Raw genomic sequence first — 24,381 nt, 5'->3', positions numbered from 1 at the left:
AATACTTCCAGGCTAGCCATCTTACCTTACTGAGATCATTAGATCTTCTGACCCTGAAAGTCCTTGCTTTTGGACTGCACACTCATGTTTCCCAGATGGGCAAGAAGCAGGCCATCCCCAGTGGGTGGAGTGGGGACTGTGAGATCTCTCTCTCTCTCTCTTTTATTCTCTCTCTCTCTCTGCTCAGGTTCTGCAGAGGATTTGTATGCATGACACTGTGCTGATAAAATGTGTAACTTGCTCTCAACTTGTTTCTGGAAGATACTATGCTGTTTATTTCCAAGGATATTCTGCTCAACTCTGGTAATCACTGGGTTTTAGAAGAAATATGAACTAGGGGGTTTGGAGTTACATTTATCAGGCTTTCCAGGTGGGAGGCAGAGAAGCCAACATATATTAAACAATTTACAAGTTGGAGAACCTGCAAGTTACTTCATTTTCTGTGCCTCAGTTTTCTCATCTGTAGCATAGGAGTAATTTTAATATTATATATTGTTGCAAGAATTAAATGTCATGAGGTTTTGATACCAGAGAATAAGGGACACTAAAACTGGCCACATATTCTGCCCAAATAGTTTAGTGGTCACTGAGTTCATCACCTGCGCACACAATTGCAACCTGCAAGACTACTCAGGTTTAGGGAACAACAATAATAGGATTTGTCTAACAAACAAGGCAAAACAAAGAGTCATTGAGGCCTCCAGCGGCCTTTTATCCTCACCTGAAGCAGTCTCCAGTGTTTTCAGTGCTAAGCAAAAAGCGTCTATGATGGCTTCTTCCCATCACTGAGGGCCTGGAGCAAGTGGCAGCCACACGATAGGCCATGATTCAACCCAGAACTACAGCAGAAGACACAAAAGAGATGCTCACCAGAACTGTCATGATGAGCCAGCACAGTATCAGACAAACAACACTGGAAACAGCAGCTGCAGCAGCTGAACAATGGGACAAAAGGCCCAAGCTCACAGCTAGGGTGGGTGCCCAGCTCCAGGTCTACGCCTTACCCTCAGGGCTTTAACAGCAGCAAAGTTGGGAACAGTTTCCGGGCGCTAGGCTACCTGCAAAGTCTCTGAACTTTTCTTTGAGATTGGTTGCAGAGACCTGTAACAGCCTTCTGGAAAATCCCCATGATGGGGACAGAAATGGCCAACCCTCAAAATTGCTAAAGTAAAATTGTAACTATCTACTTGCAATCTATCTGTAATTAAGCAACTGAGTTACAAATAGATTAACTAATTTGCCCAAAGACATAAAGTAGTGAGTTTCAGAGCAATCATCTGAAAACGCTGAATCATCCCTGAAGATGCTGAATCCTGGGGGCTGCTTCTGCAGTCTTTTATATTTCCTGTCAGTGTCTCCACCCACACCAATACTTTGTTCGTATTTCACCTGGGGTTATTCATCCTCACCTGTGCTACCCTCTAGGAGGCATCACCTGCATCAGCCTTTGGCCCCAGTCCCGCCTTCTCCCTCTTACAACCTCACACATTTTATCTATCTATCTATCTATCTATCTATCTATCTATCTATCTATCTATCTATCTATCTATCTATCTATCTATATTTATGCACAGAAGAACTTGGGTGTAGGCTGAGGTGTGGGGGTGGGGAAGGGAGAGGATTCACCAGGGACAGAGTGGGGTGAAGAACAGGCAGATCTACTGAAATACACTGCTGAGGGGAGCAGTGGGGTGAGACAGGAGAGGTCTGTTTCACCATATGTGGGTTAGCTCCCTGGCTGGGATGGAACTTGGCCACAGTGTTGACAGTGCCAAGACTTAACCCCTATGCCACCAAGGAGGCCCCTGTTTCATACATTTTTTAAACAGAGGGGGACATATAGTGAAGTGTTAGCTATAATAAAGATGATGGTAGAGAATAATGACTGTTCTGAGCCAGGAATTAGGCTCTCTGCTTGACTATCTTGTTAATTCTTAAAATAATTGTTTTAAGTAATTATTTGCAACCTGTCTTGTAATTAAGCAATTGAGTTACCGGTAGATTAACTAATTTGCCCAAGGACATAAAGCTAGTGAGTTTCAGAACAATCAGGAATTCAAATGTAGTTGGCAGGGCCCCAAACCTCCAGTGGGTTCCCACATCTGTGCTTTCCAGTCCACCCCTGTTTTCAGGAACCTCAGTCATCTTAAAAGTTTCCACTATATTCCTATAGCAGTTCTAAAAGTCTCCACTGTATTCCTATAGTGGTTCTAAATGCTTCTACTGTATTCCTATAGCAGCTTGCCTGGGTTTTTCTGGTGAATTTCTCCACAGCCTGATTATTTTTTTCTTTTCAGCAAACTTTCCCTTGCTAATCCCTCTTTCAGTGTAAGCTTGTTAGCTTTGGGGACACACCCTGGGTAGGCCTGGGCTTCTAGGGCCGCCTCTGCCCTCCCCTTCCCTCCCTTTGGTTTAAAATGTTACTGGATGCCTCTGGTTCATTCCCTCTGCTTTTAGCCCTCACAGGGGCAGGAGGAGCCAAGGCTGGTCCTGAACTCATCAGTCCTGGGGGGATAGTGAGGAGGTGTTAGGGGAGCATTGACTCCCCTACAACCGCTTCTTCACAAGGGCTGTTGGCAACAAAAGAAAACCGATTGGGAAAATGAGGAACTGGTAAGATCTTGACACTGGAAATAGTGTGTGTGTGTGTGGGGAGACTGGACCAGGGGCCCTCAGAACCGAGGGTCTGTGTTTTGTAGTGATGGTAGGATGAGAGGAAGTGAGGGGGGTGGGGAAAAATAGAAGAGAGAGACAAGAGTGTGAGCCAGAAAAGAGCAAACAGGAGTGAAAGAAGAGATAGACAGAAAAGGAATAATGAGGCAGCCATTGAAATGTAGCGGCAGAACAGCTAAGATAAAAGGAAATAGAGACAAGGAAATAAAGAAAAAATGAAATAGGCAACAAATGAGTTAGAAAAAACAACAATCACAAGATTTTTTTAGACTAGGAATTGAAAACGTGAGAATTCACTGAATCTCTTAATAAGATTTAAAGTCAAAATGGGAAATGAGATTAGATTAAGTACATTAATTAGGTTTACCAGGCTTTAAAATATTAAGGTGGTCTCCATGGAGAGGGACTTCTGTTAGAATAATTTTTGTCTTATCTCTTCTTCAGGAAAATTCCAATACTCTTCTTCGTATGCAGTTTCCTAGGACCCTGGGCATCCGCGACTGTCAAGCGTCTCCCGAGTAAGGGCCACAGTTTCTGGATTTTGAAATATCACTGTCCCTAGACCATTAGCTGTGGCTGAGTGAAGCACACATGGTCCTTCACACCCTCACTCTTCCATCCTGATCCCTGCAAGGGTTTATTCTAAGAACTGATGTTCCATGTCTATGCTGGGCATGAAAAAGAAGTACTGGCTGTGATCATAGCTGCCAGGAAAGCCAATCTGTGTGCTTCAGTGCCTAGCACAGTGCCTATCGAGTTCAGCTGGTGATTGTAATGTTCCATGGGTGGATGGGTGGGTGGATGGAAGATGGATGGATGGATGGATGGAAACCAGTAATCTGGGGCTAGGATAGGACTAGAGTGTGTTTGATGTACTGGGGTGGCTGAGCCAGGGCTTTGTAACTAGAAAATATTTGTTTTTCAGTCTAGGAATTCTCATCAGATGAGCCCCAGCTGGCACTGGGGTTGGAAAATTGCAAGAAACCTTCCGTGATAGTGAAAAAACTCCCTTCCTACAACCTCTCATTTGTATAAGAAGTACCTAGTTTCATTCTAGGATTCTTATCAAATTGAGGGGTTAATCTTTCTCATTATTCTTTCCTTCCTATTATTATTCTTCCTCATTCTAAAACAAGAACAATTGTCTAGTTGGGACACTTGTTATGAATATGTGAAATTAAATTTATTCTCTATATTTTATTTAGGATTAGTGATTCCAAAGATTCCTCCAACCTTTCCCTGCCGCCTTCCTGCTGTCATCTATCTAAGAACTCCAGTCTCCAAAAGTCCTGTTGAACTGGCTCAAGCCTGGCTCTGGATTCTCTTAGGAATTCTAAAATTTGTGGTGTTTAAGGAATATTTTCTAGCCCAAACCACCAGAAGTTTTCCAAACAGGCTTCTGACGCTGTGCCATTCAGAACATCATGCAGCTCTGGTTCCAAAAGGAAAAATTCCTAACTTCCCCCAAAGAAACATTTTTTCCAGCATAAGTCATTGACACAGTTTTGTCCATTGTCCTATCCAGGGTGAATTGAAGATGAATCACTTATGATCATGGAATCATAGAGTTAAAGCAAATACACTACTTATAAGCATGTTATGTATACTGCAGTTTAAATAGTTACTCATATCTTGTTATTATTGGCATATATATCCCCATGATCCAATATGGAATGAGATTGGATAATATGCTATCTCTTTTTCAGGATTTCCTGTCTATTCAAATTCTAATGATGGAAATGAACTCTGTCCAAAGGTCAGGATTGGCCAAGATGATTTACCAGGCAAGTAGCAGTGTCTCATATTGAAAATTCAGGTTTGCTGTGAATCTATCTGATATAGTCTTTTATTTTAGAAAGGTTGGGGAAAATAATAAAATAAATCTCATATTGGACTTTTTTATTTTGTGTTTCCTCTCTGTAGGGTTTGACTTGATATCTCAGTTCCAGATAGATAAGGCAGCTTCCAGAAGAGCAATCCAGAGAGTAGTAGGATCAACTCCATTGCAAGTGGCTTACAAATTGGGAAACAATGTAGATTTCAGGATTCCAACCAGGTAGTAAAAAATTTTTGTCTAATTATCTGCTTCAAATGCATTTTAACAAATGTAAAGCTATGCAATATTAGAGTATCTTCTTATTCTTAGTGTTTCTTGGATCATGATTTATTTAAAGATAAGGAAGTTATTTACTTACTAAGTTCAATGCCTGAATATATGAATGCTTTTCATTTTTTCAGTATGCAATTTATTTTCCATTCTGTGTGGGGAGTGGAAGCACTGAGACTATTATACATTGATTCAGGATATGCTCTACTTTGCTTTCTGTTTTTCTATAATTTGTCTGGTTTTGACTGAAAGGACCCTCTGTGAAAAGTGCCAGAGGTTAAGCATAAATTTAACTAGGAACCACCACCTGTGGTTAGTGGACTCACAATGGTGCTGTTCAGGCATCCTGGTGCTGAAATAGAAGCACACACCTAGTGCTTGGCTCCTGCCAGGAACTGAACAAAAGTAAAATTAGAATAATGATAACAGAAACCGTAGTCATGATGTATATTTAAAAAAAAACCCCTCAAATTTAGTTATCTCATTTCTGAAAGCTAAGTCTTTTATCTTTTAATTTTTTATACATAAAGAGGCCTTAGTGCATATGTAAATGTTGTATCATACTATGGTTTGAGTGAGTGTTAGGGTTTTGTTTTTACATCACTTAAAATATATTACATGTGATTATTATATATTTTAATGCACTTTGAAAAATAAAGATTCTGTTAGTACATGAACAAGAAAATGAGATCTCTGATAAATATTAAGGTGTAGAAGTGATTAATTAGAATAGTAAAATAATTTTATGGAAACTAAATGTTACAAAATTATGAAAATTCTGGTTAGTTGGAATATTCTTATATAATACCATAATGTGGATATAAGTTCTTATTTTGAGCATACAATACAGACATACTATATTTTATAGACAATACTCCAAAATGGAGTATGCTATATAAGCTCTTCATAAATTTGCTAATTAACATAACATCTCATCCTCATCACAATGCTGGGGTGCGGACATTATTCTTCATATTTTATGGAGGGGGAAAGTGAGAACAGAAATTTAAAATTATTTGCATAAGGTCACAGATTTGTGAGGCACTGGGAGGACTGAAACCTTGCCAGAATGGCTGCAGAGGTTGTGCTTCTAACCCCCATTCCCAAGTGACACTGGAAAACCAATCACGTTTGAAAAGATTAAAAGCCCAAAAACAGTTGTTGGCTTTATTTTATGGATAAAGTTGTTGATTTTATTTTATTTCTTTGATAAAACAATTAAACATGATATAAAAACCCCTCTCCCTCCCATGCCAACCTAATTTTCTCTTCTATATTTTAAGGTACAATCTGGATCGTTATTAGCTCTTAAATTGAGAGCTTAATGAACTTGAGGCCAATTAACCCCTCCACATCCTTCTCATTTTTGTTTTCTTCCAAGTGATGAGAGCTGCCACTAAATACTTTTCATAGGCTACAATCTGTCCCATATTCTCTATCTTTGTGATTCAGTTTCCACAAAAACTAAAAACTCTTGTTTACTAGTAGATGAGAAAATAAGGAAGAAAGAAGTAGAAGGCAGTAGAAAAAGAAATAGAAGAGAGGTGGAGGGCCTCCCCTGGTGGTGCAGGCAGTTGAGCGCAGTGCTATGAAGCTGTCCGCAGCCTCTGTAGCACTGATGCGATTCCAGCAGCCAGTGAGGGTCCCACAAGGAGCAGCAGACCTCTCCTGCCGTCCGCTGCTCCCCTCAGCAGTGTATTTCGTCAGTCTGCCTGTTCTGTTCCCTATTCTGTCTCTGGTGAATCCTTTCACCCTCCCGCAATTCTGCCTGTACCGGTTCTTGTATAAACAAATAAATAAATCTTTAAAAAAGAAAAAAAAAAGAAGAGAGGTGAAGAACAGGGATTGACAGACTCCAAAATAGGTAATAGAGTTTATTCTTGGGAAAGATACTCAAGCTGTCTTTTCTTCAGTGCTCTCAGGTCAAATTAGGAATAATTGCAACTATCTTATAGTGTTATCATGAGGACTAAATGGAGAGGGCTTGAATAGAGCCTGGTGCACAGTGCATTGCTTAGGGTAAGTAGTGGAGAACTCTAGAATGAGAGGCTGTATGCAGACTGCAGTCTTTTCTTCTTAGTGGATTTTTTTTTTTTTCCAAGCTACCTTCCAAATCCTATTCATTCAAAAGCCAGGTGGCAAGAAAGGCTGGGGTTGGTATTTCTTTCAGATCATACAGGGAGCAGACTGTCTTTATTTTAAAGGGATTTATGTGCTAGAGAATATAAGCGCCAAGGGAGAGAAAAGAAACTATTAATAGGTTCTTCATGGAAAGAAAAGGCGATTATGGCATATGGAGCTAATATGATAGAGTCAAAATTTATCCTTCTATATTTATTTTTTGAAGATTATGGGACTATTTTTTGCTGCTTCTTAAGAGTAAGAACTATTTTACATACACTAGTTTGATATTCCCGACTCGTACTTACAAACATGCTGTGTTTACTTTCATATAATCCTTAATTTTTCTGTGGGTTAAGGTCATAAACAAATGTTTCAAGGTCCAAAGACTTCTTATCTTTTATTCAAATCCTTATGGGTCTCCTTTTTCAGGTATTCTGTGCAGATTGTAATATAATGAAATAAATCATTTATAGATACAGCTTCCTTTAAATTATGTATGCTGTCAAGTTTACTTATTGCTGCACATAGCATATTTGCAAGAATGGAATTCAGGTGTTCAAAAAAGACAAACGGACTGGCTGTTCTATAAATTGGACTTGTGAAGACTTTTAAATGGTCTTAGGAATATTCAGATACATATCTATTTTATTAATTTTAGCACTGAAAGAAGATTTTCTCCTTTTACTGTATGACATACATATCAGCCAGTTTGAAAGATTAATAACATGATTATCTTTATTACATTTGAATACACACATATAATCTTCATATATATGGAGAAAGAGACAGATAAATACCCTTGGTTACCAACATGCCCATAAACCCATTTTAAAACAGTTTTTGGCATTACATAACCAAGTCAGAGGTAAATGGGACATTATGTCCTATCTTAGCTTCAACATAATCTCTCTATTCACTTGGCAGGAAAGATTAGAGACACAAATGAAAACAAAATGAATTTATTTTTTTCTAGGGACTGATGACATTCTATAGCTATAGCTCTGCTCAGGACAATTAGAGGCAAATGCATAGATCTGTTCTTCTTAAGTGTAGAAAAATAATACATTAAGGAGACAAAGCATTAGGATTTCTCTTCCTTCTATGAAAACCTCATACTCCCACAACATTTAGACAAAAAAAGAGAAATAGTTTTTAAGCATCTGGGCAAATCTGGATCCATAATTTAAAAGAACTCTCAAAAGAACTTATTTTTAGTTTAAATAGATACTTATCAATTTCCCATTGAATAAAGCTTTTTTGACATGAGTTTGTACATATTTTATATGAGGAAATCATCATATTTATTTTTCTGCATCTTGCCTTTCTCATGCAAGAGTCCTTTAAAGCCATTTTCCATGTCTCTGATTCACCCTTAAAAAAATTGTATTATTCTCACAGAGGTAACATTGCTTATGACACTGTATGAGTCAGAAGTATAGGTTTACACCTCTTCAGATATATGGTACCACAGCACACCCACCACCAGAGCACCCATAATCCTCCACCATAGTCTTTTAGGCCCCCTCTCTACCCTGCTTCCCACTCCTATTTACCCCTCTGCTTGATTCAATTCTATCATCAGATTTCTAGGGTTTGTTTTAATTTTGTCTGTTTCTTTGTTTTGTTTATATTCTACATAAGTGAAATCATTGATATTTGTATTTCTCCTTCTGACTTATTTTGTTTAGCACAAGCCACTCCTTTTCTATCCATGTGTTCACAAATGGCAAGGTTTCTCTCTCTCTCTCTCGCTCTTACATCTTAGGGATATATATATATATATATATATATATGGTATATATATATGTGGTATATATATATATATATATATATATATATATATATATATATATATACACACACACACACACACACATACCACATCTTCCAAATCTATTCATCTGTTGTTGGACACTTAGGCTATTTCCATATCTTGGCTATTGTCAAGTTACGTATACCTTCAAATTAGTGTGTTTGCATTCTTCAGATAGACATCTAGCAGTAGAATTGCTGGATCATATAGGAGATCTAGTTTTAATATTTTAAGAAACCTCTACTGTTTTCCAGAGTGGCTCAACTAGTCCACATTCCCATCAACAGTATAAAAGGGATCCTTTTTCTCCATATCCTTGCCAACACTTGTGTATGCTTTTTTGGGCATGTGCTTTTTTGTGTACACATATGGGCATTCTCATGAGTTAGAGGTTGTATCTGATTGTGGTTTTGATATGCGTTTCCTTGATAAGTGAATAAAACTTTAAAAACTTATCCCCCAGCTCCAAATTAATTAAGGTCAGTTACATGAGATGTGCAAACGTCCCTAAAACTTTGTAGTTATGTAGTGTTAATATACTGTCACTAGTGAACCTTAGTTTCTTCCCTAGAGATTATTCTGAAATAGGTACACAATGAAAAATCTAAAGTCAAAGGAAATACGACAAATGGAATCTATATTTAAACCAAATATTGAAACAGATGTGGCAGACCTTTCCAGTCAGGGAAAATAGTTCTTGTATACATTTTTTCCTCTAAACTGAATCTTTTTAAGTGTACATGTTAAAATCTCCTATACACTTAGTAGAATAAATGATGTTTAGAAAACTGAAAGCTTTTCAGTAAGAATAATGCACATTCTAGTAATCATTTAGAAGCATGTACTGACAGGAGAGTCACTTAGTTTTTCTTAAGATTTATTTATGCATACAAGAGCTGGGGTACAGGCCAGAGGTGTTGGGGGGTGAGAGTATTCACCAGAGACAGAGTGGGGAACAGAACAGGCAGATTGACCGAGGTACACTGCTGAGGGGAGCAGTGGGAGAGTCAGGAGAGGTCTGCTGCACCATATGGGTTGCTCCCTGGCTGGGGATCAAACTCGTGCTGCAGAGGCTGAGGTTAGCTTCATAGGTTGCGTCTTAATTGTTTGCGCCAACAGGGAGGCCCAACTCACCTAGTTTTATAAATAAAAACCTTAGTCATAAAGGAAAGTAATGGCTCGAGAAGTACTTCGATGACAAAAGTGCACTCATATGAAAAGTGTTATATTTTTGCTATTTTTATAAAACTAACAAAGCAATGAAATTTGTTGACATAGTCGATTCATTTTATTGAAGATTTGCAAAAATACCTGCAGTCGGGAGTTATATATTTGTTTTTATGCTATTAAAAGGGTTGAAAATGCTTTATAGTTGACACCAAAATAAAGGTAGAAAATCTTACTAAGTTGAGTGGTTTTGCTTATTATTAAATACTCTTGGAACTGAGCCATTTTTTGGTATTGAAATTCTTAATCCCAACAATATATTTTCCTGTTATTGTCAACAACACATATGCCATTACAGTAAATTCGCATAGTATTCATTTTGGTTTGTAACAAATTAATTTGCATCAACTTATTTCTTCATTTATTTTCTTTTTTTATAAAAAGATTTATTTTTATTTATGCATACAAAAACTGGAGTATAGGTCAGAGGTATGGGGGTGAGAGGATTCACCAGAGTGGGGAGCAGAACAGGCATACTGACTGAAATACACTGCCGAGGGGAGCAGCAGGCCAGACAGGAGACATCTGCTGTGCCATGTGGGTCACCTCCCTAGTTGGGGATCAACTCATGCTGCAGTGGCTGCCTATAGCTTGATAGTGCTGACATTAACCCCTGAGCCACCACAGAGGCTCTGTCTTTCTGTCTTGACTCTTCACAAGAAGGAGACTATATAAGAAGAGTTTGACCTGCAAGAAGTTTGTTTAGGGCCTGGGGGTCTGTCCATAACTGTTCTCAGAAATGTCAGATCTTATTATTTAGCAAACACAATTAATTGGCATTATTTTTTTCCAGCATTTCTTACATAGGAATTTTTCTGTGTTTAGGAAGAGAAAGATACAAGGAAATAATCTTCAAGTCCTTAAAAAGATGATATTTATATTTAATAACTTCAGCTTTTTAACAAGTTTGGTCTTCAGCTTTTAGTGGGCTTCAACAGAAGTAGATTCATGCAGTTGGCACAGGCCCAGAGCACAGTTTCCACCAAGACTGAAGATGCCTCTGGGAAGGCCACATCATATGCTGCCAGTTAAAGTATTAAAGGAAGCAGCGATGATCCAGGCTTAGTTGGCTAATTGGAAAAACTGAGTTGGAGAAGAGAAGTAAAAACAGGTCACCTTTCCCTTGTCACACATCCTAGGCAAGCTACCAGCTGTAATTTATCATCACACTTTGAACTCCTTAGAAAAGACAAAAATCCTCAGTATGAAAGAGCTTCCCAAGTCTGCAGTTACTGATTCTCAAAATGCTTCTGTGGGTCTAGGATATAATTGTGGAGGGGAATACCCAAGCAATTATGGAAATAATAATCCTAACATGTTACATTAAAATTAAAAATTTAATAGCTGTCTTAATTAAATGGTTTCATAAACTGGCAGAGCTGATTTGTATTCCAAATCATCTCTTCTTTCATTTATGTTGCCAAGAACTTTGCAAGAATGTGTTTTTTGGCTGAGGTGAAATTACCGAACAGTAGCTCTTTAGGTAGCATAAATAGTGATATTGTTGGAATATCTGGCATTGGGGACCTTCCTAAGCTATGAGGGCGGGTTTTTAGATTAATGTGTATTTAAGATGGAGCACTAATGTATGTGAATAATCAAGAGTTTGTGCAGGTCTTTATGAACAGTCATGAAAGAACAAACAGTACATAGTTTTTCACACTGTAGCCTTTCTGTAGGCCTAGAATCTAAAACAGCTTAATAAAGGGACATGGTAATATACATGGGTACAGAAAACAAATTTATATTTACTATTTAAAAATTTTACTCAGGCATTTATATCCCAGTGGACTACCTGAAGAATACTCCTTTTTAACTACTTTTCGGATGACTGGAAGCACACTTGAAAAGAACTGGAGCATTTGGCAGATTCAGGATTCCTCAGGGAAGGAGCAAGTTGGCGTGAAGATAAATGGTCAAACAAAATCTGTTGCATTTTCATACAAGGGACAGGATGGAAGTCTCCAAACCGCAGCCTTTTCGAATTTACCCTCCTTGTTTGATTCCCAGTGGCATAAGATTATGATTGGCGTAGAAAGGAGTAGTGCTACTCTTTTTGTTGATTGCATCAGGATCGAATCATTGCCTATAAAACCAAGAGGCCAAATCAATGTCAATGGCTTTGCTGTGCTGGGAAAACTTGTGGAAAATCCTCAAGTTTCTGTTCCGGTAAGTATGAAACAATATACTGTGGTAGATTAAGGCAAAACCAGATTGCTAAAAATTACCTTATATTATCTTCAATAATCATACCCTCAATAATATGAATGCCCTAAACAACGAACAATTATTCATTTTAAAAAATCATTCAAATAATTATTTAAAAATTGTTCAATGTCTATTTTGTGCATACCAAATGGAATGGAGAATCTGAGGAAATTGAATAGATGGTATCTGGTCTTGAAGAACTTAAAGTCTACTTGGAAAATGCTATGTGCCCACATGGGCACCCAGAATTCTTCTGAGGCAACTTAAAAGAAACCCATACTGGTATGATATATATTGTGTATAAATAACTAAAAAGAACAAAGCAAGGTTAAGATGAGTGGAGAGTTCAATTAGTTAAGAATTCCATGCTTCTTGGAAACAACATATGTCAGCAATGAAATGAAAGGATTTGAATTGGTGAAAGAAGAGAGAAAGTATATTCTAACTGAAAGAAACAACATTAAGGAAAAAAGAAACAGAGAATAAACAGGCTACATTCAATGGTCTGGAAACCTATTGGTTTGGATGAAATGTATATGTGAAAATTGTGTGTGAGTGTGTGTGTTTGTGTGTGTGTGTGTGTGTGTGTGTGAGGGTGGCGAGGGATATTAATTGCAGAGTACTAAGAGATAAGGTTAGGAAGCTACATGGTATTTAATAAACAAGAATGAACATTATACAGATGACACATTTAATTTTTTAGAAGTAGGGCTTGCGTGACATACAAAAGTAAAGGATTTTTGAATTCTATTCATGAGATTTCAGTAGAAATACAAGAAACAAGGAATTATATAATTACACAATAATTGTTCCAACTAATACCGAAGAGTTATCTCATTTGAATTGTTAAACTTTATTGTACAATCTTTTAAAAATATATTTTATAACATTATGACAGGAATTTAAAAAGTGTATCTTGGAGGACAAGTGTTCCTTTGAGGGAACTTAAAAACTCAGGGCTCAATAAATAAACTATTGATGCCAACATAGCTCCCTCTCTCACATACAGTTGTTAAATTCTAGTCACAAAACTCATATCACGAAGTGTAGCAGGGGGATACAATGATTTTGAATTGTTTCTGTGCACTTCTCCAAAGGCAAGAAAAAGGTTGTCAGGCATCTCAGTAATGGAATTGTTCAAATAACTTATTTTCAAGGGAAGAATTGTGATTAGTGTGAAGGGTAGTGTGAAATTTCTATATTCTGTGATGGACGGGAAGCAATTTGTAATTGCCACATTGCTGCTCTGGCTTGTAGACACTTGAGAAAGTATTTCTTCAACTAATGAGTTATCACACCTCAAGTGCCTGGGTTGGAAAGCCAATGGGACTGCTGTTGTGCCATCTTGAAATTTTGTGCAGCAAGATCTTTGTGATGGCATTGGAGTGGTATTCAGACAGCCCTGAACTTCTCCAATATTGGTGTCATTTCTGGAGCCTGGGTAAGAGGGGGGAGTCTTTAGGGCACCTCCCCACTCTGATGAATATAATCAAGTCCTTATAAAACTGATTTATAGAGTCATTAGACTTGAAACTATTTCATTATAATTCTGAGTTCTGGATGGGATGCTCCTAAATGGTCTGATTGCCAAATTCGTAGACTTGTCTCAACTTTACTGCATTCTATTATAATCTGGTCAATATAGGTGATTGTGAATGTTATAGGTTTCCACCTAGTGTAGTAGCACATCACAGAGGAGACAGCTAGGATTGTTATCTTCTGCTGTGTGTACAACTGTAATCCGAGGTACATTTTGCTTCCCTCTGTGAAGGAGCATTTCAAAGTTAGTACACTGTAGCTAACTTAAAAGTATTTGAAACAGTCATGAACACTTTTCTTTTTCCTTCATACTGAATTCTGACTCCCCCAACAAGGAAATATTAAAAAAAAAAACCTTGAACCTGAAGCTTCATTAAAATTCCATGTTTGATGATATTGTGGTGACAGAGACAAGTAAAGTAGATCAAGGTCACAGGCCAAGGAAGTCCTACTTATATCCATGAACTGACAATGATACTGTCAAACTTGTTACTGAAATGTATTCCTCAATTTCCACCCTGTTTATGAGGAAAAAGCAGAAAAGTTCATTTATGCTTTTGTAGATTCTTGATACCATTTATATGACAATTTAAAGTTTCCGAAAAGCTTTCATTCCCATTAACTTATTTGATCCTTGAAATAGTTTTTAAGATAGCAAGCTCAGATAGGATTATCTTCATTTCTCAGTTGAAGTGAACTTTTTGGTTTGTAGGAAACAGTGTTAGGAATAAAATCTCTAATCTTTTGTACCTTAGTTTCTGCTGTGTTAACTAGTTTTCCTTTGAGAAAAATGCAGCACATACAACCACATGTTGTTCCTTATAAAGCATCTTATTCTAGTTTTTTTTAAAGATTTATTTATTTATGCATAAAAGAACTGGGTTGTAGGCCAGAGGTGTGGGGGGTGAGAGGATTCACCAGAGACAGAGTGGGTTGCAGAACAGACGGATCTACTGAATATACTGCTGAGGGGAGCAGGGGTGAGACAGAGGTCTGCTGCACCATGTGGGTCAGCTCCCTGACTGGGGATCTCACTCATATTGAAGTGGCTGGCAACAGCTTGATAGCGCTGTGTCTTTAACCCCTGTGCCACCAAAGAGGCCCCTTCATTCTATTTTTAAAGACTTTTGTGGTTTGTATGGATTTTTTAGAATTTTCTTTGCAGGACAAACAAATTTTATTTTTTAAAGAAGGAAACTATACAGTACAAAGCATGTCTGAGGGCATTGATTCTACCTATCTATTTATTTACTAAACTTTCATTGTGTACTTGTATACTGAGTATACAGAGTTAAATAAACCACAGATCTTGTCTTCTTTAGTCTCTTGAGAGTGAGGGGTTGAGATAAATAAGAATGACAATGTCACAGGTAAGGACCAAGAAGATGAATGGAATCACAGGGAAAAAGCTCTGTAGGTTAGGGGAGGGAGGCACAAGAGTAGAGTTCAAGGCTAATTTCCAAAGGAAATGAAGTCTGAGAGGAATCCTGGGGTGAATCATTATGCAGGAAAAGTTAAGGTCCAGGGCTTTAGGCATAGAGGCTCTCATCTGAGAATTCCCGCATTTATCAATTCTCCCCTTTTCAAGATTTATTTGTCTTCTCACATTGCCCCTCACTTTTATAGACTAAAGAATAATCAAATACTCATAGACAACCCCCCCAGACAAACCCAAGTTTCTATTTTATGGCCTATCATCTTGTCAAGTTGACTAAAACCTGAAGTTGCTGGTGATTATTGCAGACCAGCAATGACAACCCATTCCTAGAAGTCTCGGAGGGAGATGATGGTGGCCACCACATATTCTGGGAGAAAGAAGACCCTGAAAGGGCACACTTCTCTCAGTTTGAGGCAGCAGATGTTTAATATTACTGTGAGAAATTTTAAATTAAAATGAAATGTTCCAATAGCCTGAAAACAGTATGTTTTTCTTATTGAAATTTGATTCATTCTAATGTGTGACATTTTACACAAATTGAATACTTTTTCCCTATAATCATCATTTGCTCTTCTTTGGTGAATAAATCAAAAGCAAAGATCCCTTCTAAAGACATTAACAATGTCAAAAGGTAGCCCTAGGAATTGCATAATAAAAAAAATGCAGTAGAAAATAACACTTGATGGAACAGTGATGCTAAAAGATTCACTTACATTGTACTTGTTTGTGACTCACCTATCTATGCAATCTTTCGTCTCTTTCCCTTTTTTAAATTGGAAAAAGAAACCAATTTCAAGAGGTTTTCATAAGGCTTGCTATAGAGCTGCTCGCATGATCTTCAACTCAAACACCTTCTCATCATTCATGGTTATTTAGTGGGCTCAGAGTATTTTATATTTTTTCCCAATATGCTGCTATAATACATTGTTAGTTTGATTTTAAAGCAATAAATCCCATATTTCCTATTCTCTTTTGTGCTCATATTTTAGGACAGTGCTATTTATCCCACTGCAAAGCTTTGTTTCCTGGCAGCATACCATAAAAACATGTTATTTTATGACAGGTTCTTTATTGTTTGTTGTCAGCATGATTGCCTGGGAGAGTTATTTGGTACAGCTCTATTAGAAAACTGAGTTAGCCTTTTTCCTTTTCAGGGATGCACACCAGGGGCTTAGTCTTGTTTGCGGAAAGATAAAACTTTATATAGCTTTACAAATATGTGAATCAAATGCTTTTTCTTTTTATATATGCATATCCCAAATAAAGGAATGTGTAAGATGATTAATCAGACAGATACAATGTTCTTTTTTTTTTTAAAGATTTATTTATTTATTTATTTATACAAGAACTGGGGTACAGGCCAGATTTGCAGGAGGGTGAGAGGATTCACTAGAGACAGAGCAGGGAACAGAACAGGCAGACTGACGAAATACACTGCTGAGGGGAGCAGCAGGTGAGACAGGAGAGGTCTGCCGCACCATGTAGGACCCTCTCCGGCTGGCCGGGATCCAACCGGTGTTGCAGAGGCTGCGGGCAACTTCACAGCGCTGTGCTCAACCGCCTGTGCCACCAGGGTAGGCCCCAGACACAATGTTCTTAAAAGTATATTTCAAATATGGTGCTCTGCTATTTTTGCTAAATTCAGAGAAAATGTGAGAGCAAATAGAACAGAACAGCAAAATTGTTGATGATGTTATCTGTCCATTTCTCTTTTCTATAGAATTAAGTCATACTAAACCTTCAAATGTAAAAACAATGAGAGTTTAGTGAGTGATAACATGGGAAAAATCAATTATGAGGTTGTGATTAATCCTATTTTTGGTACTTGAGAAATATTGTGGGAAAGTTATAATTTTAGTGATTTAAGAAATATATGATATCTACATTGCATAATATTTAAAGTATTGTTTGCTTATTAAATTATTTTGACAAGTATTTTTATAAATACTCTTTCACTTGGGGGTATTAAGTAAACAAAAAGGAAATAGTAATGTTATCTATATATCTGTGTAGGAAATACTGTTTGCTATACCTTGGTGTGATTTGATTGGAATGTTTTTGAACAGCCAGAAAAAATTTTTGGTGATAAAACCCAACCTGCCACATTACAGACTTTATTATCATGGGTTTTTGCACTAGGTGGCAATAAAAAGCAAACACGCAGAAGAGCACGTAACATAGGTAAAACCATGACTATGGTTTTACTATGGGGAAGGGACTATGGATAACTAGAACAAAAACTAAATGATGGTAAAACTTGATTTTAATAAAAAATTGAAGAACTACATTTTTATTGGCCTCAGCTATGCCCAAACTCTTGCAACAAAGAAAAACCAGTGCTATTAGTTTTTCTATATCTATGAAAATGTATATGGGCTAAGCTAATAAAGAAATTTTTGTTATGCACACTGGATGGCTACAAAGCAAGAGATTAATCTCTTCATGTTAATCTCTGTATGTTTAGTTTCTTTGGCTTAGTGTCAGTATAACCATGGGCTTTCAAAGCTGGAGGAAACTGAGTGTATATAGTTCAAACCTTTCAGTTTACCTGAGAAGAAATGAAATCCCAGACAAGGGCTTTAATCAAAAAAGTCATTATCAAAGAAGAAAGCAAATGCTATTCATTCTTGCTTCACTATATTTCTTTTTTATGTCCACATAATAATTCACTAATATCCAACAATTATATTTTAAACATCTGCTAAGTCATTGATCCAGTTAAAGCTCCAGTGCAGCTTATATTCATTCTGGAAACAGGAGACAAACACAAGTAAATAAATGAGCACATGTATAGTATTCCAAGTGGTCATAAAGATAGTGAAGAAAAATGAAGCAAGAAATGAATGAAGAAAAATGAAGCAAGAGTGCCTGGGGAGAGGGCCTCCTTGAGAATAAAATCAGCTAGCAGAAAACTGGAGGGAACTGGCATCTGGATATCTAGGAAAGTAGGATTTTGAGAAGAGAGAATATTGAGTTCAGAGAACTGTGTTGGCTGGTGGTGCTGTCATCTGTTCTATTTGAGGAGAGCATGGAGACCCAAGTGGCTGCAGTGAGGCAGAGAAGTAGGCAAGGAGACAAGAGATGCAACATGAAGTAGTGAGGGTGGGGCACTGTGTTATCATGTTACCAGGTGGGAATCTGTCAAATGGTAATGTGTTCTCATTTTTTTTTTTTAAGATTTATTTGTATATCTCATTTTTAAAAGCTTCCCTTTGGCTGCTATTGTGACAATACACTGTAGGGGGAGAAAAGGGCAGGGCACTTAGGGGCATCTTAAGAAGGCATCTTAGGAAGCTACTGCAATACTTCCTTCAGGGATGGCTTTGGTTTGAAACAGGGTGGCAGTGGTGCAAAGCGTTCAGATCCTGATATATTTTGAGGATAAAGCAAATAGGCTTTGAAGTATAATAGAGAGAGGAGAATCAAATTTGACACCTAAATATATGGTGGGAGTAGTTGGAAATAGAGATGTCATTTATAGAGATGGGAAGGACCGTGGGAAGAGCAGGTATCAGCAAGAGTATCAGGAGTTGGTTAAGAACACCTGAATTTTGTCAGAGATTTGATCACTAATCATGGTCAAAGTGAAGATACTGAACAGAGAATTAGATATGTTATGGAGTTAAATTCTTGGTCCATTTGGGGATAGAACTTTCAGCATTGTCAACATATATATGATATTTAAAACCATGATACAAAATGAGGTCACTGAGAAGTGAGTATAATAGAGTAGTCTTAGAACTGAGCCTTGAAACAACCAACACTTAGAGGTTTCCGAGGTAAGACAGAGCCAAAGGGACTAAGAAGAGCAACTGTAATCTAGGTGAGAACCAGGAGACTGGCAGCCTGACAGTCAAGGGAAACTGTATTTGAAGGAAGACAAGATGGCCAACTCACTCCAATGTTGTCACTAGGTCAAATAAGAAAACCAAGAACTAACCACTGGATTATGAAACCAATATGGGTGATCTTGAGAGAAGACCCTTAGAAGCTTGGGAATGAAAGCCCAGTTGGGAAGGGTTCAATAGAGAATGGAAGGGAGAGGAAAATAGACAGCTTTTTTGAGTTTGGTGTGCATAACAGAAAACAGGATGACAGTAAAGAGGGGTATGGAGGAGGATATTTTTTTTTAGCAGATAATTTAGGATGATTTAACTATAATTACAAGTCTAACACTTCTTGATCTTTTATTATAGTATCTCCTTATGCCTCAAAGGAGCAGGCATTTAGTACTATATAAAAAGGAGCAGGCATTTAGTACTACATTCATTTGTAAAAATGAAGCCTTGTGCCACCTCCCTGAGACGTCCTTTTGTATTGGGGTCCTCATCCCTGTCCCTGATGAAGAAAAATTTTTGATGACAATTCAGTAATTATCTAATCCATAATATTCCAATTCCTTAGCTTAAAATTCAAGAAACAGGGGTACATCTGATGTCCATTCCTTGCCACAGCAAACCTGATCTCTTCTCCATACATCATTTCCCACACTGGTGACTTGTTATTTCCTCTTGTCAGAACTCAAAACATTACCATCTTTTTTTTACTTATGAAAATCTCAGTTGTTCTTCAAGACCCCATTCACATGTTACATGGTATATGATCCCCGAGTTAATGACCTTAGCCAAGAATATGTCTTTCTCATTGCAACTGCTATAGTATTTATTGTCAGAAACATTTTTTTTTTTTTAGCTCAGGTACTCTTTCTTATACTAGACATTTTTGTGTCTTCCATGGTACCTACCTTAAGGCACATGAATGTTATATAAAGATATGCTGAATTATGGGCCTCCCCGGTGGCGCAGCGGTTGAGCGCTGGGTTGCGAAGCTGCCTGCAGACTCTGCAGCACCGGTTTGATCCCTGGCTGCTCCCCGGCCACGGGAGGAGTGTCCCACATGGCGCGCAGACCTCTCCTGCCGCCCGCTGCGCCCCTCAGCAGTGTACTTCGGTCCTTCTGCCTGCTCTGCTCCCCGCTCTGGCTCTGGTGAATTCTCTCACCCTCCCGCGCTTCTGACTGTACCTAGTGCTTGTATAAATAAATAAATAAGTCTTTTAAAAAAATGCTGAATTTAAAAAAATGAGCAAATGACTATATGAAAGGTCTTCAGATTCCAAGTCTCCTGCTCTTCCCTTTTAAAAATTTTACCTCTGTTTTTGGTATGATTTGATGTGTGTCACCTACTCAGGCTGAATGAGCTCCATTCCAAGCACTATGCCTAGAAATACATTGCCTAGTTTGTATAGAATTAGAGAAATTTCTGACTTTGAGGATACTCAGCAATCAGGAAAATTCATCTATAGGAGGTCCCTTATGATGGTAGGAACCAACATTTCATCATAAAGTAAAGAAGCATAAGATCTGTGAATTCAAGTATTTCTTTAAATCTTTATTGCCATCTCTCCTGCTGAAACGTTTATCTCTGATGAACTAGCTTTTAGACATTTTTTTACTTGTAAAATAAAATCATAATTTAGTTTGTGAAAATGAAGCCCGTGCCATTCTCATTCATACTGAGCCAGGTTCTACAGTTTTTCATTAGAATTCTCTCTTAGTAGGGAAAAATAGTTGTTTGCTACTAGTTTTTGTTCTATTCTTATGAGGGACTTAAATATGTTATTTTTTTCTCAACACCTTAGCAAAATAAGTAAATATCATTAGCCCTATTAAGTCTAGAGTTGGGGCTAAATTCCTTGTTTTAATATATTGTGAGCTAAATACTACTCTAGCTCAGTGCTCTAGAAAAAAGAATTGGATAATGCCAAATTTTGGCAGATGTACTGTACTCACGCAAAACAAGTTTTCCTTGAGACAATGAAGGTCTATTTTATATTGAGAAGAATAGATTGTGCTAGGGCATTTCATATTCAGTTTAATAGATTAACATTTAAAAATTTTTTTACTTGGCTCCTGTATTTTTCTCAAGTCTTACAAAACATAAACTCATATCTGGTTTCCTTAGAATGTTCCTTTAGTACTTGGCTCACATTGAGGCTTTAAAAATACTTACTCACTGAAGGACTAGAGGGAAATATTTGCCACATACATTTTATCACTGGGTATTCAAAGAGGAGGATAATTCCAGGTATGAAAATGAGGAACGTGTGAAAATCAGCATTTTAGATGTATAATGAAAGTGACTTTTACTAAGGAAGTCTGCCAATCTTGCTTCAAAATAATTAACATGCAAATTGGAATTCATATTTCTTGCCAAATGGTTGTATAGATGATTATTAGTGTGTAGGTGGTGTTTATGTGGATGCACAGATGTGTTCAGAAACCTCTGATCTATGTGAACGTCTGAACAACCCAGCCTATATTCACAGATGAATCACATTTCACTCCCCCATTATCCTGTGCCACAAATGCATCCTGCATATATAAACGGGTGTACCAAGTTATCCAGAAAGAATTACATTTTTGAAAAAAAAAAAGAGCTTAATGAATTACTTTGCATTTGCAATAAGTAACTTTAATGAACTATCTACACAAATGATATAGGTTTCCTGGCTAGCCCTATAAAATTTCTCATGGTGATTAGGTTTGAATTATTTTTGAGAATCAAAATATCAGACACAGCCTCCCTGGTGGCACAAGGGGTTAAGACACAACCTATGAAGCTGTCTACAGCCGCTGCAACACGAGTTCAATCCCCAGCCCTGGAGCTACCCACATGGTGCAGCAGACCTCTCCTGCCTTGCTCGGTGCTCCCCTCAGCAGCGTATTTCAGACAATCTGCCTGGTCTGCTCCCCATTCTGTCTCTGGTGAATCCTCTCAACCCCCACACCTCTGGCCTGTAACCCAGCTCTTGTATGCATAAATAAATCAATCTTTTTTTTTAAAAGATTTATTTATTTATTTATACAAGAACAAGGTTACAGGCCAGATGCGCAGGAGGGTGAGAGGATTCACCAGAGACAGAGCAGGGAACAGAACAGGCAGACTGAAGAAACACACTGCTAAGGGGAGCAGCAGGTGAGACAAGAGAGGTCTGCCACGCCATGTGGGACACTCGCCTGCTGGCTGGGATTGAACCGGCACTGCAGAGGCTACAGACAGCTTCATAGCGCTGCGCTCAACTGCCAGTGCCACCAGGGGAGGCCCAATAAATAAATCTTTAAAAAAAAATATCAGACACATACAATGCATGTCCACTTTGAGTTATCAACTCACAAAGGACTCAGTGAACAAAATTATATGAGTGTTCCCTTTTATTTTCATTGTTTCAGAGGACAGAGACATCTTTTCCTATTCTGATAAAATTTTTATCTGTTTATTGAGAAAAAAGAATTATAATTCTCTTTCCATCTGATATTTTACTATGCACATAAATATAAAACTGCATATTGAAATAGCTATCAGATTTTGGAGGAATATTAGTAATTTTGCTTCTGGATATATTTCTGTAACAAGCATGAAAATAGGGAACGGTTTAAATTCTTACAAAAGTTTCCTAGTCTAGTTCTGATGTTTTCTAGCAGATGCTGAAAAAGCATAGACATTCATGATCTGCAAATAGGATGTATTTTTTTTTTTTTGAGGTAATGTTGGTTTACATCAATATTTATATTTTGGAAGTATAGATACTCCCATTCAAGTGTCAAACAGGGTGTGTTTTGGGAGGAGCCTGCCTAGGGTGGTAAAAAGACCTTATTTTAGAGTTAGGCACATCTGGAATGCTAGCTCTGCCCTTTACTGTGTGACCTATGACAAATGGCTTAACATCTCTGCTCCACTTACCCATGTATGAACTTCAAAGAGTTGTTTGAGACATGGTCATGTATTTGGTATCATTAAGGAAAAACTGTTTCATTCCTTTTCTATCTCCCTTTTAAAATTTCTACTGCAATTTAGAACAAAATAAATTAAAATCCTTCTTAAACCAACAAGAACTCTACAATCAAACAGTTTGATTAAAGTTATTTCCTTAACTGCAAAACAAAGTATGGTTTGGTAAGCAGTTCTTTTATAGGATGTCAGTTTACCATTGAATAATTGACACCAGAGTCTACAGATCAGCACAATTTTCACACAATTTATAGATAACTTCCCTTTTTAAAATGTCTTGATGTAGCTGTTCACATTCTTTTCATCCCACTGAACTCATTTTCCCAGATGCCTATGTTTTCTGGAGAAAAGGAATAGATGGATTGAGAGAAATAAGGACGATGGAGAAGGAGAACACCAGGACAGTTAGCATCATATGAGAAATGGTGTCAATGCAGGGATGTAGACATTTAATATCTTATTTTCGCTGTTTTATAATGTGGATAGCTTCCTTTTGTCTAACTTTCCCTTTCTTTATGGGTAGAAGAGAGGGACTTCAGGCGCTCCAATTTTGATCTCTTATATTGATCCCTCAGCTCTGACTGTTTCTCTACCATTAGAAAAATCTATCTAACTTAACTTGAGATCCATCACATCTAGAGTCCATTTGGCTGGTGGGATTCAGTGAAAATCACTATTGGCTGAGAGAAAAGAGGTAATATTGGGAATCTGAATACTTAGATAGATATTTGCATAATGCCAGGAGGGTCACTTGACCAAGAAATATGGATTTATTTGAAATGCCTAGCAAGGAACTTCCTCAATTAAAGAGACTTGTCATGGTGCAGGGTGGCAGGTATCTTGGGGGGTATACAATTTTTTTTTTTAACCTATTGCCTGAGGATTTCAGATTCAGATTTGGCAACTCTTTCCTTGGTTAATTTCCTTCCAGTTTCCCTCTTCTTTTTCTCCTAGCACCTGCTAAAATATAAGAAGTTGAGAGAATGCATTTGAATTTCAAATGTCTAGAAAATGTATATTTCTTCAGCCTATGAGTAAGATTATTCAAATTTAAATATCTTTTATTATTTTTTTCTTGTCTCCTAAGTCCTAGATTTCCCTTTCATTCTCTCCACTTCTAATCTGTCCTATCCATTTTAAGCTATGTCACTACAAAGAGTATGTCCTCGCTAGTGTTCAAATTTCTTCCAGGACCAGATTTTCTTTCATCTACTCTCCGCCTGCATGCCACCTTTTTGACTGCATTTGCCTCTGTTTTCTTCCATGTAAACTCAGTGCGTATGTTCTTTGTGGAGAACAGGCTTATCCAATACGCCTGGATTCCACTTCAGACTTTGACACTTATTAGGTTGTGATTTATAGGGTTCTTTGTTCTCTCTACGTTTCATTTTAATAGAATCTACCTCTGGAGGTTGTGTTGAGGACAGAAATAAAAGTCAGCGCTAGTGGTTTGTTTAGTGCCAA

At 37.6% G+C, this 24,381-nt stretch overlaps 1 protein-coding gene across 1 annotated transcript in view; it reads left to right on the top strand.

Annotated features, from left to right (window-relative positions):
- Positions 1 to 823: 823 nt before the first annotated feature.
- COL9A1 (collagen type IX alpha 1 chain) overlaps positions 824 to 24,381 on the top strand; it is a 92,460-nt gene continuing 68,902 nt past the window's right edge. The window contains exons 1-6 of the mRNA XM_054698154.1: positions 824 to 973; positions 2,546 to 2,613; positions 3,118 to 3,191; positions 4,380 to 4,457; positions 4,597 to 4,729; positions 11,717 to 12,113. Of these exons, the coding sequence (XP_054554129.1) occupies positions 824 to 973; positions 2,546 to 2,613; positions 3,118 to 3,191; positions 4,380 to 4,457; positions 4,597 to 4,729; positions 11,717 to 12,113 (900 nt within the window). The remainder of the gene's footprint in view (positions 974 to 2,545; positions 2,614 to 3,117; positions 3,192 to 4,379; positions 4,458 to 4,596; positions 4,730 to 11,716; positions 12,114 to 24,381) is intronic.

This window comes from Talpa occidentalis, unplaced genomic scaffold (genome assembly GCF_014898055.3).
Source record: "Talpa occidentalis isolate TD23 unplaced genomic scaffold, MPIMG_talOcc4v2.1 talOcc4.2, whole genome shotgun sequence".
NCBI lineage: Eukaryota > Metazoa > Chordata > Mammalia > Eulipotyphla > Talpidae > Talpa > Talpa occidentalis.
The sequence above is the reverse complement of the archived record's forward strand: the minus strand, read 5'-3'. Positions and strand labels throughout refer to the sequence as shown.